Raw genomic sequence first — 18,094 nt, 5'->3', positions numbered from 1 at the left:
ATTATTCCACCATTTTTTAAAATAACAATGTTGTGTGTTTGTTATTATACTTGTTTATTTTTTTTAAGCTTGTCTTTACCTAAATGTAATTCTTTTGCATTACATGTTTATTTAGGCCATTATTATTATTTTTTAATTATTTTACGTGCATGTTTACGTAGCTTATATGCAAATGTTGAATACTGAATTTTTTATAATATATATATATTTATTAGGCTAAAGACACTAAACAGGCTTGTTTTTTGTATGTATGCCGTTGTTACCCCCGGGTCAAATGCAATAAGCATATAGTATAAAGTTAATTTGTGAGGTACTTGTATTTGTTTAAGTATTTTCATTGTATGTTACTTCATTCTTGTTCTATAAAGCTATACTTGTTACACTACAAGTGCATATTTTCAGTGATGGCATGTAACTAACTACATTTACTCAAGTACTGCACTTAACTACAATTTTGAGGTAGTTGTACTTTACTTGAGTATTTCCATTTTCTGCTACTTTACACTGCCACTCTACTACATTTTGGAGGCAAATATTGTACTTCACTTCATTTATTTGATAACTTTAGTTACTAGTTGCAGATTACATGCTGCATCAGATTCAAAGTAGCACATTTTTAAATTAAAATTATCGGTCATCAGATTTTAAAAAAAATCATTTGGATAATCAGAATAATATTAGATCTGACAATTGACCTATAGTATACAGTATATATATACATGCAAATATATATTTAATATCAGATACTTTAAGACTTTTACTCAAGTATTATTAATCTGGCTGACTTTCACTCTTACCAAAGTAATATTTTAACACATTATTTTTACTTTTTACTCAGGCATGACTTTGGCTTACTTTTTACAACACTGCACATTTTACATACAGACTTGCATACATGGTCAGTTCAACAAATACGATGCTTTATTATAGATTAAACTACCCAACAGAATATAAACCAATTAAATTAGCTATATTTTGACCAGCAACAACTTTAAAATACTATTTAGATATTCATACATCAGCAATAATAGTATAAATAATAACATAACACACATAGGGGCCATATTTCTGCTTAATGAGTACTTTTACTTTAGTAGTTCATAGTTTCAGTGCATTATGCAGATGATACTTCTGTACTGCATGCAGCCTAAGTAACCTTTTGAAAGCAGAACTAATGCTTGTAGTTGAATGCTTTTACATTGTGGTATTACTAGGCTACCTTTACTCAAGTAAAGGATTTAAATACATACACTTACATGATTTGTACAAATTAATGTTTACTATTTTGTACCTCACATTATCTGTGTCTGAGAAAAGAGTGAACTTTGCACCAATTTCATGTTCCTATGAGAATTTATCTATCTGGGGGAGCTGACTTCTGACTTTTCAGTTCCCTCCAGGATATCTATCCCCAAATACCCTCATGTAGAAATTAAAAAAAGAAGCCCATGCACCCTGCGGTGAGCCAGGGTGGTTTACTCATCTCTAAATAACAGCAACACAGAGAGATTCCCGTTATCAGGGTAATTTTTAATCAGATATAAATCGATTTTTTTTTTCTTTCATTTTCTAAACCATTTCCTTGACGTCACGGTTTCCGTGCGGGCTCCTTTAAGGTTGCCAGGGGTTACGAGCTCACATGTCAGAACGAGGAGAATTGACGTCAGTGACGGCCGTTGATTGGTTCTCAGCCGTATCCGGTGGGGCAGCGGTCCAGGGCTCGGGAAAAAAATCGAAGCGAGGAGGATCTGGTAACGGTACGCTTTGAGAAATATCATCCATCCCGAGTCGCTATCGAAGGGCTCGGCAGGAATTTACAGTTTCTTGTGAGTATTTGCGTTTCTTCCGCTCGTGGATCATATGACCTCTGGATAGGTGAAATTTGTTTCCTCCGTCTCTCGTTTGTTTATGATAGAGCTCAAGATGGCGTCATTGGAGGAGAGCTTTGCCTTTGCACGGAGCTAGCCAGCTAGGCATCAACTAGACCCACTCTGTAACACACCGCAGGCCAAAGATAGCCAAGCAAAAGTATAAAACGTGTATTAGTCATTTGTATTTTGTGTTTACTGTTTTTTTTAGGGAAGGGTAACGTAGTGTTTTAGCATTAGCTTGCTTGCTGTAAGTTACTCGGCTGCAGCCGTCAGCCTCCTCATGAAGGCTTCCTGACCTAGACGGTGTTACCGACGGGGCTTTTGCTTCTCACTGTCTTTAAAGGCGACAACATTTACTCAATTTGTTGACCATTAGATGCTTTATTATCATGTATCATCCAACATACTCCGCTGTCACTCGTCCAGCAAGGTCATTTGTGCATCGCAGTGTTTTCTTTAATTTAATTGACAGCCCGCTTCTTCCATCAGACAGCAGAGGTGGTGCTGCAGCTCTGTAACTGAATTAGAGAATTAACATGTTAATTGTACACTCTCGCTACCTCAGATAAAAATAACCAAGATTTACTAATAATACAAGTCTGAGGAGGCTTGTTGTTGGCCCTTGTCTTAGCTCTTAATTTATACCACCTGATCCGAAAACAGTATCATTTATCACTTAGTTATTCCTGTGAACGGTTTAGCTTAAAGCAGGCCTGCCAAGTTTCCACCATGAGTGCAGTAAGTTGCCAGCCTCATCTTTGATAACATGGCTAGTAATCTCCCCTGGGCCTTTTCAGATTAGAAATTATCCGAATCCTATTATACTGATGCACATGCTTGCTTGGTGCACTTGCAAGTGACAGGATGGACTGGACCACAGCACTTGCTCGCTCATGTTCTTATCTAAAATGCACATGTTGGTTACAGCAGGGCTTCAGAGGCCTTCCTGTTTCAGCTCAAAGCTGTCTGAAGAAGTTCATATCACAGAGGCCGATCACATGGTTTGGGATCTGACAAGCTGTTTTGCTCAGTGGCAGCATTGTGACCTGAAATGTTGAAACCCCAAGCAAGTGCATTTATGGTGTGGTCTGTTTCACAGTGGATTGATTCACTGGCCCTCATTTCACTGTCGCTCTAAAATTAGGCTGTGTGTGTGATACTGTCCGACTGATAGAGGGCTTCATTCAGGCTGGTGAAAAACTTGAATTGTTTTGGGTAAATAAACCCAGGACACACAGAGTGCTTGTCCTAGTTTGTTGTCTGTGGTCAAATATGCGTGATCACGTCATATGACCAGTCCGACACTCAGAGGCACTCAGGCTCCACAGTGCCAAAACAACACCCCACCTCTCAGTGCATTCTCACTCGGGCTCTATTTTTCTCACATTCTCACGTTTTCTGTCCGTCCATTCCTCATCACGACACCCCGACTCTTGTGTTGCTCTCTATTCATCCAGAGTTGTACAATGATGATCTGAAGTCATGCTCCTTTTTCCCCGCTACTGTCCACTTTCCCCAGTACAAAGGTTAGAGGTCACAGAGCAGGGTCGCCGTTGTCGTCATGGCATCTGGAAGTACGAGCAGCGAGGAGGAGCGGAGCCTGAGGGAGTGTGAGCAGTACGTGCAGAAACACAACATTCAACAGCTGCTGAAGGACTGCATTGTCCAGCTGTGCACCTCCAGGCCAGACAGGCCCATGGCCTTCCTCAGGGAGTACTTCGAGAGGCTGGAGAAGGTTTGTGTGTGTGCGCTTCTTTGTTATCCTTATTGTAAGCTGAGCAATATATACACTTGTATAACACCGGGCTGTTAATGTCTCAGAAGCTAGCTAATAGTTGTCATCATAAGCTTTATTTATTCACACTTGGTCGGACTATGTTTACTATTTATTTCTCAGGCAAAAAGAAAAACAAAACGCATCTATGATGCAGTTGATGTCATAGATGAAGCAATTTCTCACTCATTTCCCCTGAAGCACTTTTTGTGATGTTATCAATAAGTTTTGCTTGACATGTTTTGGGTAAAATCTTCTTAGCAATAGCTAAAAATGATTATAACATTTTTAAAAGCAAACTAATTGGCTTTCTTTCAGGCATGCTGGCCCCCACGATGACAGTTATGCTTCATAACATCTGTGTCCAGAGCAGTCTATTTTCTCTCCCACTTGTTTCTGTGTTTTGTTTTGCTGTGACTAGAGCCCCATTAGTTGAAAGCAACGTGCACACCACTTGTTTTCCTATGGCGCAAGGAATCACATCCCCAAAAAACTAAATTCCAACGAAACATAGTTAATCCTGCACAATTTTTTTACCTCTGCATTGATTGATTTAATTTATTAAATTCCCAGTTAAGTTTACTGTTTCAGTTCCCTGGTGTCATTTTAGACAATAAAGGTTAATGTTAAACTATAAAATATCCTGCCTATATTATGTATCGTTGTCACAAGTGTTTGATAACCACATTTGAGGAATAATTGCAAATTAATTCCAAATCTGCCAAAAAAATCAAGCATCAGTCCAGCTCTAGATTTAACTGCGGCAAACTTCTGATCTCGATACAATACCTTAAAATATCTATATCTGATACAAACTTTGATACCATGGGGGAAAATTGACGGTACATTTTTAAAAAAATAAAACATAAAGATAGCAAGGCTATAACATGACAACGAGATACAACTTCTTTTTTCTTGGCTAGTTGCAGACCGTACCGGTGTACTGATACTGCAGAAAATTTGTATTGAAAGTTTTATTATGCATATTGACAACACTAAACAACGCTATATTAGAGGGTTTTTGTATACAATAAGCACATGCTGTGGGCAAGAATTTCAACTTCCCAAATGTACATGCACACCTTGGGATCAGTTTTACAGTCAAACCTGGATGCTACATTTACTTTAATTATCAGTAAACTAAAAAACTAGTGAGGCAAATAAGAGTTGCTTGATTCCAACCATTTCTTTAAATTGAAATTAAAACCTTCAGCTGCACATGCAATAATTGAAATTCCACATTACCTGAATTATTATTATTTTTAAACTAATTAACAAACAAAAAAGACTGTACAGCAATAGTTTGTATCTTACACAAACAGCCAGTCAGGCAATTTAATAGATCCAGCAAACAAACTAAATAAATACAAACAACCAACAAAACAAACAAAAACAAGCCGTAAAATCATCAACATAGAAAAATTGAAGATAATAACATAAATATTAATTAAATAAGGAAAAGAAAATGAACAGTGGGGGTAGTCTTTGCATGTCATAAACTTAATTGAGCATTAGTCTAACCGTATGTTTTATTAAAGTACAACATTTGATAGCTATTCCATCTGTTGTTTTCAGGATATGGTAGCTAAGAAGTGTGACCGTATTGTGTTATACTTATCGAGACAGCCTATATTCATTCAAGCTTAACAATTTTCAACAGTGCAATATTCCAGTCTTGAATGGATAGAGCACTACTGTGTATTGTTTTCAGAGGTTTTTCTTAATGAAAGTACTGCTGTATGCTATCTAGGGCCAGAAAGATGAATTCATAACCAGTTGGGCCGTTAATATATTGATATTATTTTGTTATTGTGATATGAGACTATATGTCGTCTTAGATTTTGGATATTGATTTATCATATGACATAAGTGTTGTCTTTTCCTGGTTTTAAAGGCTGCATCCCAGTGGTGATGTTATTTTCTAAATTTGCTACTTATTCTAATACCTTAACCCACTTAGTCATTATATCCACAGCCACATGATTATTTATCAAAAACCTCATTGTGTTGAAATTTTGTGAAAGCTCCAATAGTCATCCCTACAACACTGTGGCAATATCAATATTGAAGTACTTGGTAAAAAAAAATGTGACATTTGTATTTGTCGCCCAGTTCAACCATTAATGTAGTGCTTTTGAAGAGATTAAAAAGGTTGTGTTAATATTTTAAAGCCATATTCACTAGTCTGTATAAGTTGAGAAGTACTTTATGTAGCACAAAAAGTGCTATATAAACAACCTTGACTTAACCTGGATGAGCTGCAGCAGCTTTGAACCCTGTTGGCTGACTCCATCCCCTCCTTCCGTTCCAGGAGGAGGCCAAGCAGATTCAGAACCAGCAGAAGGCCAGCAGTTCCCGTTCAGACTCGCGCGATGAGGAGGTGTCTCCTCCCATGAACCCCGTGGTAAAGGGTCGCCGGCGGAGAGGAGCCTTCAGCGCAGAGGTCTACACAGAGGAGGACGCAGCCTCATATGTCAGAAAGGTAGACAAGCAGCCATGGCAACACTTACATCAACTATCAGAAACTATCAAACGTTAACTTTGAGTGAAAACGTTTTAAACAAGTCACCTGTTGTTTTCTAAGGTCATTCCAAAAGACTACAAGACGATGGCAGCCTTGGCCAAAGCTATTGAAAAGAATGTGCTCTTCTCACACCTGGACGACAATGAGAGGAGGTACCTGTCTTTAAACGTTTTTTACCCCCTATTTATTAATTTGGATTTTCACAAGGTAAATGCCAACTAAATGCCACATAAAAAGTATTTGCACAATATGTCCAGGAAACCAAACACAGAATTCATCTCCCATTCCTCACTCTTTCTTACAAAAAGACGAGTTCTCACAAAAGTACACTATCTCAACCTCTCTGAAGTGACAACATATCAGAGATTTCCACAATTTAATAACAGAAGAACCACCCCCAACCTTTGTCATTATAGCCTTTCTAGCCAACATTAAGAGAATTATTAATTCTTTATTTATTTAATTATTTAAATTTAAGTTTTATACTTAATAGAAATATATATATATATATATATATATATATCCCTGTATCTATTGCATATTATCATTCTGGAAGACAATAGCAGACAGCAGTCCCCTTAAAGGGATATCATATTCTGCCCATTTTGAGGTTCATACTTTTATTTTAGGTGTCTACTAGAAAATGTTAACATGTTTTAATGTTTAAAAAAAACCACATTATTTTTCTCAAACTGCATTGCATTGCTTCCGCACCTCTGTCCACCCTCAATCTGAACGCTCCATTTTAGTGCCTGTCTCTTTAAGGCCCCCCTCCTGAAAAGCCCAGTCTGCTCTGATTGGTCAGCACTCACAGGCCTGAGTAGACAACCCCCAAAGTGTTTCCACATCAGCTCTGCCCCGTTTTTTTTGCAACTACAGCTGTACCGGCGGCGTGACTTATGGCAGTGACTGCATAGTTACGACATCACAACCTCACAGAAGTCCAGACGGTCATTTTAAGGCTCAGTTTCTAAATAAGGGCTGTGTGCATTTCTCTGTGGATTGAGTGTTTTGACACTTTCACAGTGTTCATACAGCAATAAGATCTGTTTTATGATAAAAAAATACCTGAAAATCTCACCTGTTCTTAATGGTGCAAGTTGAATTCGTTCATGCTTCTGATGAAAAATTACTAACAAGTGAGAATCCTCTGAAAAAATTCAGAGTATTCAGAGTGTCTTTTTTTAAAAGTCTTATATAAATAAAGTTTTGATAATTGTGTAACCTTGTTCCTTGCTGATCAATTCTCAATTCTGTTCCTTTCCAGTGACATATTTGATGCCATGTTTCCAGTCACCTACATCGCTGGAGAAACAGTTATTCTGCAGGGTAGGGTTACATCTTTTCAGAGTTTAGTTGAACAAACATTTATCCAAATCACAGCATGTCTTCGATGCTAACGGTATTGTTGTGTGCACCCAGGTGACGAAGGTGACAATTTTTATGTAATCGACCAAGGGGAGATGGATGTGAGTATCTTATCCTTGTGGTTTATTTCTAGAAAGCAATATTTAATTACCATCTAGGGCTGCAGCTAACAATTATTTTCATTGTCGATTAATCTGTTGATTATTTTGTTGATGAATCGATGTTGCTCTACTACTGAGAAGAGCTAATTTTTTTTTTCTTGGTTTCTTCCCTCCTTATCCAAAAGGTGTATGTGAACAATGAATGGGTGACCAGCATCGGGGAAGGAGGCAGCTTTGGAGAGCTAGCCCTGATATACGGCACCCCGAGGGCGGCCACAGTTAGAGCCAAGACCAACGTCAAGCTGTGGGGCATCGACAGAGACAGCTACAGGAGAATACTTATGGTGAGGAGACATTTGACTGTACCTGTGAAGAAAGACTTTATAAAATTTGGCTGTTTGTATTCTATTTTAATTTTATTTTACACAATTCCACTAATACAGATATTTTTCTCCATAGGGAAGCACTTTGAGAAAGAGGAAGATGTACGAGGAATTCCTTAGGAAAGTGTCCATTTTAGGTGGGTTCATTTCATTTTTTTTTTTTTCATACATATCAGCTTCACTCCGAAACTTAAAAATAGATGAAGAGAAACACATTACTTGTGTTTGGTGCTGAGATTAAAATAACCTGAAAGAGCATATAAAAATATCTCACCTAAAAAATATCTCGATCAAACAAGATGTTTTTTTGTTTTTTTAGGGTTGTCCGTCATTTCAGCTAATTCCTTTCTTCTGTGTTCTCCCCCCACACAGAGTCTCTTGACAAATGGGAGCGTCTGACAGTCGCTGATGCCCTGGAGCCCGTTCAGTTTGAGGACGGACAGAAGATTGTAGTGCAGGGAGAGCCTGGAGATGAATTCTTCATCATCTTAGAGGTACATACTAACTTTTCTCACATAAATACGACCTGATACACCTGGGTTACTTTTCTCAGTTTCCATGTTGTGCGGTTGTCATCTGTTCTTCAATTAAATAGTTACATTTAAGAGTTTGGGAGCTGTTGGATCCGCTTTCAGCAGTGGATATTTAAACCATTGCAACCAATTTGTTATCCACACATGTACGCCCTCTAGTGGTGATGTGAAAATGTTCCCTAGAGCTGAAAAGATCAGTGGATTAATTGATTAGTCGATCATCAGAAAATTAATTTGCAACTGTTTTGATAATCAAAACAGTAAAATGCAACAATGTGAGAAAATGCTGCTTCCATGTTTTTAAATGTGATCATTTGTTTTTTGTTTTTTTGGCTTACATTTCTGTAAAGTGGATATTTTTAGGAATGTATGACTGTTGTTTTTTTAATGACTTTTGTAGACAAAATAATCAGTCAAAACAATAATGAGCAAACAATCAACAATGAAAATATTTGAAGCCATAATTTAATCCAAGTAATGAAAATGTATTAAAATTATATGGCAATCTGTACTCTGTAAACCCATGTTAAGCAGTGTTTCTGAGCTTTTCAATGGTATCAGATGTCTTGTCTGTGCATTCAGGGGCTCTGTAGTGAACATGATTACGCCATGACATTGTGCAGCATTGACCCGTTGATGAAACCCATGTAGTATCCTCCTCTGGGCCAACAGGCAGTGGTTGTAGCTGAGCTACTTTTGTTAATGTTAAATTGATCACATAATCCCTTCAATGTCCTCTATTATGATTTAATAACCTTTCTACTTACTCTCTGAACTTTTTCAGACGTATCTACATGGTCAGTATATTAAATTTGGGATTAAACCTGTTTTTCAATGAAAAATGAACCAGAACAGTATTATTTTAAATGTCTGTTACCTGCTGAGGAAAGGTCAGAAGAAGACGAAAATTAATTTAAGACTCTCATCTGACACAGGTGCTAATATGACTGAAGTTAAGCTAAATCTTCAATTTTGAAAGCTGCTTGATGCTGATCTGTGTGTTTGTGTTTTTCAGGGTTCTGCAGCCGTGTTGCAGCGTCGCTCAGAGAACGAGGAGTTTGTGGAAGTGGGGAGGTTAGGACCATCTGACTACTTTGGTAAGAACTAAAGCGACGTCACAGTGGTCTTTTATTTCATAATTCCAGGATTATATTGATATCAGGCGTGTTACTGTTGTGCATTAGTGGCACTAAACACATGGCAAAAATGGGATTTCTGTAACTAATGTCTCTGAGCCGAGTCAGATCTGGAAAACAAAATATAACACTGAGACTTTGTGTTCTTAATGAATTGTACTCAGAATATCTGCGAAGTTGCTTTGCATGGATTTCTGTTTCTGTCCTTCAAGGATTTCTGTTTGCTGTGTGTCTCTCCAGGTGAGATCGCTCTGCTGATGAACCGCCCCCGCGCCGCCACCGTGGTCGCCCGCGGCCCGCTGAAGTGCGTGAAGCTGGACCGACCTCGCTTCGAGCGCGTCCTGGGCCCCTGTTCAGACATTCTCAAACGCAACATCCAACAGTACAACAGCTTCGTCTCGCTGTCTGTCTGAAGGGGCGTCTCTCTCTCTCTCTCTCTCTCTCTCTCTCTTTCTCTCTCTCTCTCCCTCTCCTCTCCACCCCATCCCTCTTTCTCTCCTTTCAGACCCAGGGTCCACCAATGCAATTTGCTTTTTTTGTCACTTTCTTCTTCTTTCTGTTGGCTTTTCTCCCCTTTTTTTTTTTTTTTTGTTTTTGTTTCACACACTGCGGAGATGGTTTTGTTGTTACCGCCCGTCACGCTGAGGTGACTTCTTTCAGCCATTCACCAGCGCTTATACCAGCTGCTGTATGCTACCTTGTAGGCACAGTTACATCACATGTTACCTATGTTTATATACGTATTTGCTGGCTTTCTTTTGAAACACAAAGCAGGATTGTGAGGAGATCTGAAAGACATTAGGGTCTCAGACTGACGAGACAGGACAATCAACCTTTACATGGCGCTTTTGGTAAATTTGTATCAGATTTATGTTGTAGATTTAAGTGAAGAGAGGACTGCTTCTTCCCTGTTAGAGTTTCCTTTTGACATCAGTGATTAGACAGCGTAGAGCAGAATCTAGAAACCGTAGAAAGCAGGACGTTTTTCAGCTGTGCGACGGTTGTGCTCCATTCGTTTTTTGGTTACCTCCGATTGGTACGATGAGACAACGATGAGCCTGTTTTGCTTAGTTTGAGAGAGCTTGTACAACTTTTTATTTTCTTGTGCAGCTACCAGGCTAGTGCCAAATGTTTGATTATGCATAGCCGTGGAAATGCAGTGCGTGTTCCGTTCCCTGACTATTTTTGGAGCTCAAAACAGGAAGTAGTTATCACCCTTATTGTCCTCTTAATCGGTAGAACGACCATACAAGAACTGCCTTGACTACTCTGAGGAAAAAAAAAAAAACAAAATAAAAAAGAAAGGAAAAAAAACAAGAGTATTAAGTGTATTTCAGTATTCAATTTTTTTAGTATATACCAAATAACTTGGTCACTCTTCTGCTATGGTTTGTAATCAAAAATGTTATCATAGTATAGTTAAAATGATCATAGTTCTATTATTATCATGGACTAAATGATAAACTTATGGTTTGGAGTGATGGTGAACTTAAAAAAAATACGTTTAACTGTCTTTTGTAAACATTTATTTTTCCATAAATTCTATTTTAGGTGTCCAGTGCCACAAAGTAAATAAATGCTTCTTCTTGTCAACTGACAAAAACAGTATGTAATTGTATTGTGTCATGGGTTAATTCAACCTTTTTAAAATAGATCAATTTAATGGGTAATTACAGGTTTATTGAAGTGAAGTCTTGAAAAAAATATATAAAGTTGGTTTATGGATTTCAGGACATCTGAAGTATTTTATGTATCGAAGCATCACAGGTGAGCTGACAGGCAGATATTTATTTCCGACTAGTGTCATCGCTTATTGCCTATTGAAAAAGGTGGCTGTCCTTTCATCAGAGTAGCTTGTGATCTGTTCTCTATGCTTACTTGGCATGATGTTTTTTAGGCATCCAGTGATCCGGTGTGAATGGGAGCGTGCATTTTAAAAAAAGAAGCGTGGCCCTGCTGCAGCTGCGTGCAGAAGCAGGAACTTTGTCAAATATTTGGTTTGTTACTCCCGAGCTTAACTGCTTCTATTTAGATGGCATAAGATGTTAAGTCTGTCTTCTTCTTCTTCTTCTTCTTCTTCTTCTTTTTTTCTTTTTTAAAGATCTTTACCAAAATCACACAATGTTGACTTTTGGATTCTAGGCTTAACTCTTCATTCCTGCCTCACTTGTCTGTTACCAGAAATGGCGTTGAACCAGTCATGTGTCTGTTTCTGTTGTGTCTCATTCAGAGCGCTCGCTTAGAATCGAGATGTATGTTCGTACGTCCAGAAGATTTGATTTTGGTGCCGATTGCAGGGTAGTCAGGTTAGTGCGAGGAGTTTTTGTTCATGGACATGAGTGTATTTTTTGATCATCTTTATCTGCACCCCCTCTCCTAACGCCTCGTGAATCTGGTTACATGTGGATTTGTGTCCCTCGGAGACACGTCCCGTTTGTCCTCATCCACAGGAAGTGACTCCGTTAGGGGCGAGGGTCCGACTCACAAATGTTGTTTTCATGTAAATAGCAGCATCATCATCGGTTTTAGTCCAAAATGTTTTTAACCACACTGCAATCGTCCCGGTTTGCCTTAGCTTACCTAACCTGGGCTTTACAGTAGTAGTCAGTCACTCCTGCTAGCCCGACCTTCAGTGAGTTTGTCAGGCCCGCAGCGCAGAGAGCTGCAGGCGATCAGAGGACCATTCTTTTTCTATTCTACCCTGTATTCAGTTTGACCTCCTGTATGTGCAAAGATGTTTATCCTTTTGGTATAGATTGTTCCAGATGGCAGTTTAAGCAATAAAAAAGTAAAAATGATTCAACGTTTGTGTCAAGTTTCCTCCTTTCTTTTAAAGACTTGTGTTTCTCTACTTGCAGTGATGGTTCAGGCTGTAAGTTAAGTCATTCCCTCCTGTTTTTTTTTTTGTTTTAAGCATTTTGAATGACGTGGAGTTCATCTTAAAGGGGCTCTGTGGAACTGGTGATGTGGTACTGTTGGCGGGCTCAGTTTCTAAACTAATGTTAGCTGCTGTTGTTGCTGTTGGACCTAAGACGAGGCACTGGATAATTAAAAAGTGATCACCAAGTCAAGACTCCGAGTTGAGTCTCAAAGTCGAGACAGCTCTCCTAAATTACTACTTATTTTCGGGACAAACAGGACATGATTCAGGATTTGGGATGATTGCTCGTAATTCAGGATTGTCCCAGATGTTTCTGTCTGGTCACCCTAGTCTTCCTCCTGCTGTCAGACACGCCTGTTGTCAGTCTCGCAGCCCATTCACATCATAATTGAATTTCTTCATGGGGACCCTGCGGTGGCTTCAAGGGCCCAAAGAAACCACGTAGTCTGACATTTATTGTAATAATTTATATGTGGTGAAAGTGCTTGAAAAGTCCTTGAATTTTACTCCTAAAAAGCTGAAAGCTTGTAAAAGGTGTAAAGTGGGTCTTAACACAGATGTAGCATGACATCTGTCCACCAGGGGGAGACATGTTGCTGCTTTGTCAAGCCTTATGATAGTTGGTCCTCTTTCCTGCACCAAAGCCTATATAAAAAATCTCTTATTTTTGACCTTTTCTCATTCCTCTTCTGTGAGCCCTCATTATTTTCAAACATGTTTTTGTGTGATTAATAATAAACTATATCACGCAATTTTTCCCTCAACGGGATTTTTATGACTTCCGAAAACTTAGGTCATTTTTCCATGCAGTGATATTTTCAAATAATGAGCAAAAGTTTTGAACTTAATTATTAACAACTGAACTTGGCTCTGCTAAGCACTGACATTCGCTGACTTAAAGTGCCATTAGTTATTTTGAGTTGGAAAAGTTCAGTCTGTTCCTTCTTTATGTTTATTCCTGTTGCTACGTTTTAATGAAGACATACTGTATCACTGCTGAGGGATGAAGGTATTTACATTTTATGCTCTTGCTGCTTATCAGCCTCCCTGCCTGATGTCTGACTTTATTTGGCACGACTCGCAAACCCTGACATGGCTTAAAAATAGTTGTGGTTGTTCGTCTTACTTTACATCAAATAGAGAGCTGGAACGAGTCAGGTTTGTCGGCGGTGAGAACGACGGCAGACGCTCAGACATGTTTGTAGAGGAAAACTCATTCACAGATTTATACGGTTAGAAGAACATATATATTTCTCAGATGCTTTAGGTTAGCAATTTCTGTCTGAGCCTGTTTTGGTTGACGGTGAAGTCGTAAAGCTGTTTAAACACTCTGATGAGACAGAAGGATTACAAGTCTGGAAAGTGGGGTGGAGTAAACTAAATGGCTGTTTTATAGGTAGCACTTTTCTGTCTCTCGCTCTCTCCAGCACACACACAAACACACAAAAATGTCTGTTTCTTACAGGTGATAACTACAATCAAAACTTGCACCATGCCATCACATAAAATATCTTTATTTAATTATTTTTATATAACATGGACATCCAAAACTTTCTTTCCTTAATCCTTAATAAATATTAACTATGGCTTCATGTATCTCAGAAATATTCCCTGATACTGTTGCGGCTTTGTTTTTTACTCTTTCAGTGGTCATTTTTGATCCTCTAAAGGCTGAAATTTAATGCATTCCTGAAGGTGAGTGCACATGAAAAATTAGATTCCTGTCCTAAAATGAATTTATGAGCATGAGAGAAACAAAAGGAAATAAAGCTAAAGTCTCCCTCTGTAATAGGAATTTGAGGCCGGCAGTGATTCATGTTCTGAACCTCCACAAAGAGATTCCTTCCTTCTCTGACAAGCCCTTCCAAAAAGTCTTCCATTTATGGCTTGTTCCTTAAATCGAAACCACCTTCTTCTGCACTTCATCACGAAGTCATGCTTCTTCCCAGGAGGAGGAGGAGGAGGAGGAGCGATCATCCTCTGTTACCTGACCTTTTTCTTCTCTGTGGCAGCCTGAGGTCTCGCTGTGGATTTGACAAAGTCCTTGGTGATCACCTCGGCTTCCCCCAGCCTCCGGACGCAGCGCTGCACCTCGCCGAGGACCTTCTGTAACCTGCGGTCCAGCGCTAAGAGGTGGGGCTCTGTCAGGATGGGGCGCAATGGGTCTCCCTCCAGGGACTCCCTCATCACGTCGCTGAGCCTGTACTCCGGTCGGGCCAGGAGCTGGAGACGCACCAGTGTGGAGCGCTTTATCCTGAGGAGGGAGAGAAGAGAACATCATTTTCGTCCAAAAATGTCTTTAAAAAAGACACCAGATCTCCAAACTTCCCAGTATAACAATTCACTTACATGCAGCACTGAGACAGTGGAGCCAGGATGGACATCTCATCTTGAGAGTGCTTCCCAAACCTGAGCACAAAAATACGGAAATGAAACCATGACGCATAACATCATAGTAACTATATCTAATGTTCTGTGGTGTTTTTGTCTCACCCTCTGGCATTGTCCAAGTGGAGAAGGAATCCTTCGTCCCCAAATTTGGTAAAAATCTCATAGTGGTGCCTGTCCATGTTGCCTGTAAGGTAAGGCCGAACACTTTACAGAAATGAAATGAAAGACGGGAAAAGTTTCTCGTGCTTATGTGAAAAGTAGATAATAGCAGTAGGTAGTGGTGTCAAATACTTATGAGGAAGTCGAAGATGGACATGTCTATGATGTTGAGGAGCCTGTTGCCTGAGTTATAGGGATACAGCTGCTTTATGGTGTCACAGAAGAAAGGATTCACTTCCCACCTTTAAAAACAGACAACAATGAAATCATTCAATCATTTTGATCAGATTGATGCTGATATCTCGCTTTCACATCGTGCTGACTTCAGTAACCAGGTCATAGTTAATTATATTCAGGAGAAGGCAGACATCTCTGCGGCCGATATCTCCTCCAAAACTCTCCTCTCTCAGCCTCCATATTGCATTTTGAGTTGGATTTCATGAAAAACCTGTTCAAGCAGATTTATGGTGCAAAACAGGAAGTCTGGTACAAATTGACCCCACAAGTTTCAAAAATAGTGGACGACACCATCCACAAAGACAGAAAGGGAAACATTAAAAAAAGACCACTATTCTACCTCTTTCATCCTTAAGTGGAAGAGTCTGACCAACGAGGTAAACATCCAATTTGATTCAGCATCAACAGGATTTATGGGGAAATCTGGTCTTTTATTTTATTGTGAAAACACTAGAATCTGACTGGAGGCCACCAACAGTCTCAACCGCAGTCGGATTATAGTCATAAGACTTGACAGTAAATACGGCAAGATCTTCCCACTGAGCCAGACAAGAAAACAGTTGATCAAGTATTGTTTTATAAAATAAAAAGTGTGCAGAGGCTGAGCTCTTACTCTTCTCGTCCGGCGAAGGTATACGAGCGTATCCAGGGGTTGGGGATGGAGATGCGTGGGGCGATGCTGAGGCCGGGCAGGTAGGCGGACAGGGAGCCCTCCAGCAGGTTGGGGCTCCCGCACACTGCATACTCCGTCTTGCACACGTACAGGCACTTGGCAAAGAAACACGTGTTGTTTGCTGTTGAGCAAAATAGTGGAATACAAAATGAGTTTCCTGCTCACATACAATTACATGGCTTCTAGTCAGCTCTGCATTTCCAGCCAACTGTTTACTGTGTTGGCAGCCGTAAAACATCAAACCAGAACAGAAATCAGTCATGGATAGTCTTTGGTTTAGTCTGCATTGCTTGCAAAGATATAGGGACATAGGCCTATAGTAGGTATTAAAGGGACAGTTCACTGCAAGATATCTGACTACTCTGGAATATCGCTGTATATAAACATTAATGGTGTCCACCTCCGCTGAGCTGTAACTTTAGTTAGCTTAGTTAGCTAGCCTCTTGGGAAAATATGTGTATTTTTGATTTTTGGTGAACTGACCCTTTGACATAAATAAACTCTAAAACTCTGATATTTGCCACCTAATTTTGTCATGAAATAGACTAAACAGGCATCTTGCTGCTGAACATGGGCTTAATGCTGGACCCATTGCCAGGGATAAAAACTATGACTTAGTTTTATAATTGTTTGGCATAACAATAAAAAATTGAACAGGAAAAAAATATATTCCTTTCAAAGAGGAGTGCTAGCTCTTCACCTGGTGAGGTGAAGAAGACGGCGCGCAGGTCTTCGTTGTGGGTGACTTGGAGGACTTCTCCTGAGACGTTCACCAGCCTGCCAGCCACCGGCGGGACCCTCCGGAAGTCCAGGATCCTAACAAACAGTTTGATGAGATTCAGAGGAAAATCCCTTTAAACAATCTTGATTTCATGTGTAAAGAAAAGTTTACAGTTCACACAGTTCATGCCTGAATAAATCCACTGTAAATGTAACGTGAACCCCTCTGAAGATGATGCTATCTTAATCTCTGTCTTCTCACCTCGTTTCACCTGAGCCCACGGTTCTTTTTTTGTCCCTGATTCTTATCAATGAATGTACCTTATTGTAAGTCTCCATGCTGTATAATTTAGCTGGCTGGGTTCATGAACACTATCAAGGGCTTGTGCCTCCCTGAGGGCCATATTTCAGTCATGTCTCACAAACAGTAATCAAACAACAATCAGTGTGTGAAGCTGAATAGCTGTTTATCAAATCGTCAGCATTCCCCAACTGCTGATTGTGAGCGATAATGATAAGGGCCTCTGGCAGCCAACACAGACACAACAGGGAGAGACGACACACCGCCACAGATTAAAAACACACTACTTCTAATTAAAAATCGGAGAGAGCAGAGACATGATCTGTCTGTCTGTTAATACTTTAAAAGCTAATAGATGTTTAAATACGAACAGATCCACGTATAATTACAACCGTGTGGAACAGAGTTGTTGACGTGCCACTCCTCTAGTTATCCTGGTTTGTGTGGTGAAGTGATGACTTATCGTTGTGTGTGGCTTCTTAATGATACTGTCTAGCTCAGATGAGAGTGAATCACCTCACCTCAGCTAATGTGCGACTACTCGCAGACGTGAGCGTGTTCTCGTGTTTGTCCACAGTCTGTGGTTTCTGCTGATCAGCGAGTTTGGAAATCCTGGGCTGGGCACACATGTTGTAATCTTTGTGTAGGCTTGGTGGTTCATGTGTTGGCACCAGGAGCCGTCATTTTAATTTATGTCTTTTTGTTGATGATTGTTTTCAGTTTCTGCTCGACGACGTTGTGTTTCTACAAGCGTGTTTCTCTCTGTTTCTGAAGATTACAATCTAATTTCATCATTGCTCCTCTGAGACACAATAAATAAGAATGTTTTTGATCATATCCGTGATTTCTTACGATATAAATTTCAACAACACTAACAGTTTACAGCCATGCTCATGACAGTTTGAGGCTGTACTTTGGCACAGCAGTGCTTTGGGCTAAATGCTAGCGTCACCACGCTAACATGTTGATGCAAAGCAGGCAATATTCACCATGTTCACCATTTACCTTAAGCGTATTAGTATGCTTAGAATTGCGAGTACTA

At 39.6% G+C, this 18,094-nt stretch overlaps 2 protein-coding genes across 2 annotated transcripts in view; one reads left to right on the top strand and one right to left on the bottom strand.

Annotated features, from left to right (window-relative positions):
• Positions 1–1,679: 1,679 nt before the first annotated feature.
• On the top strand, positions 1,680–12,488 carry prkar1ab (protein kinase, cAMP-dependent, regulatory, type I, alpha (tissue specific extinguisher 1) b). Its single transcript, XM_084342956.1, has 11 exons — positions 1,680–1,826; positions 3,391–3,606; positions 5,957–6,127; positions 6,230–6,321; positions 7,437–7,498; positions 7,592–7,638; positions 7,824–7,982; positions 8,098–8,158; positions 8,394–8,515; positions 9,570–9,651; positions 9,931–12,488. The coding sequence occupies exons 2-11, from the start codon at positions 3,433–3,435 to the stop codon at positions 10,101–10,103; spliced, it is 1,143 nt and encodes a 380-aa protein (XP_084199082.1). The 5' UTR covers positions 1,680–1,826; positions 3,391–3,432; the 3' UTR covers positions 10,104–12,488.
• A 1,581-nt stretch (positions 12,489–14,069) lies between these two features.
• The window catches only part of fam20a (FAM20A golgi associated secretory pathway pseudokinase), a 12,826-nt gene continuing 8,801 nt past the window's right edge, over positions 14,070–18,094 (bottom strand). Inside the window, exons 8-13 of the mRNA XM_084342721.1 lie at positions 16,732–16,847; positions 15,972–16,152; positions 15,254–15,363; positions 15,065–15,146; positions 14,921–14,980; positions 14,070–14,825 (exon numbers count right to left, since the gene is read on the bottom strand). Coding sequence (XP_084198847.1) covers positions 14,555–14,825; positions 14,921–14,980; positions 15,065–15,146; positions 15,254–15,363; positions 15,972–16,152; positions 16,732–16,847 — 820 coding nt within the window. The 3' untranslated portion in view covers positions 14,070–14,554. The remainder of the gene's footprint in view (positions 14,826–14,920; positions 14,981–15,064; positions 15,147–15,253; positions 15,364–15,971; positions 16,153–16,731; positions 16,848–18,094) is intronic.

Source organism: Pagrus pagrus, assembly GCF_965226575.1.
Source record: "Pagrus pagrus genome assembly, chromosome: 21".
Lineage (NCBI taxonomy): Eukaryota > Metazoa > Chordata > Actinopteri > Spariformes > Sparidae > Pagrus > Pagrus pagrus.
Note: the sequence above shows the minus strand (reverse complement) of the source record. Positions and strands in the feature narration are given on the sequence as shown.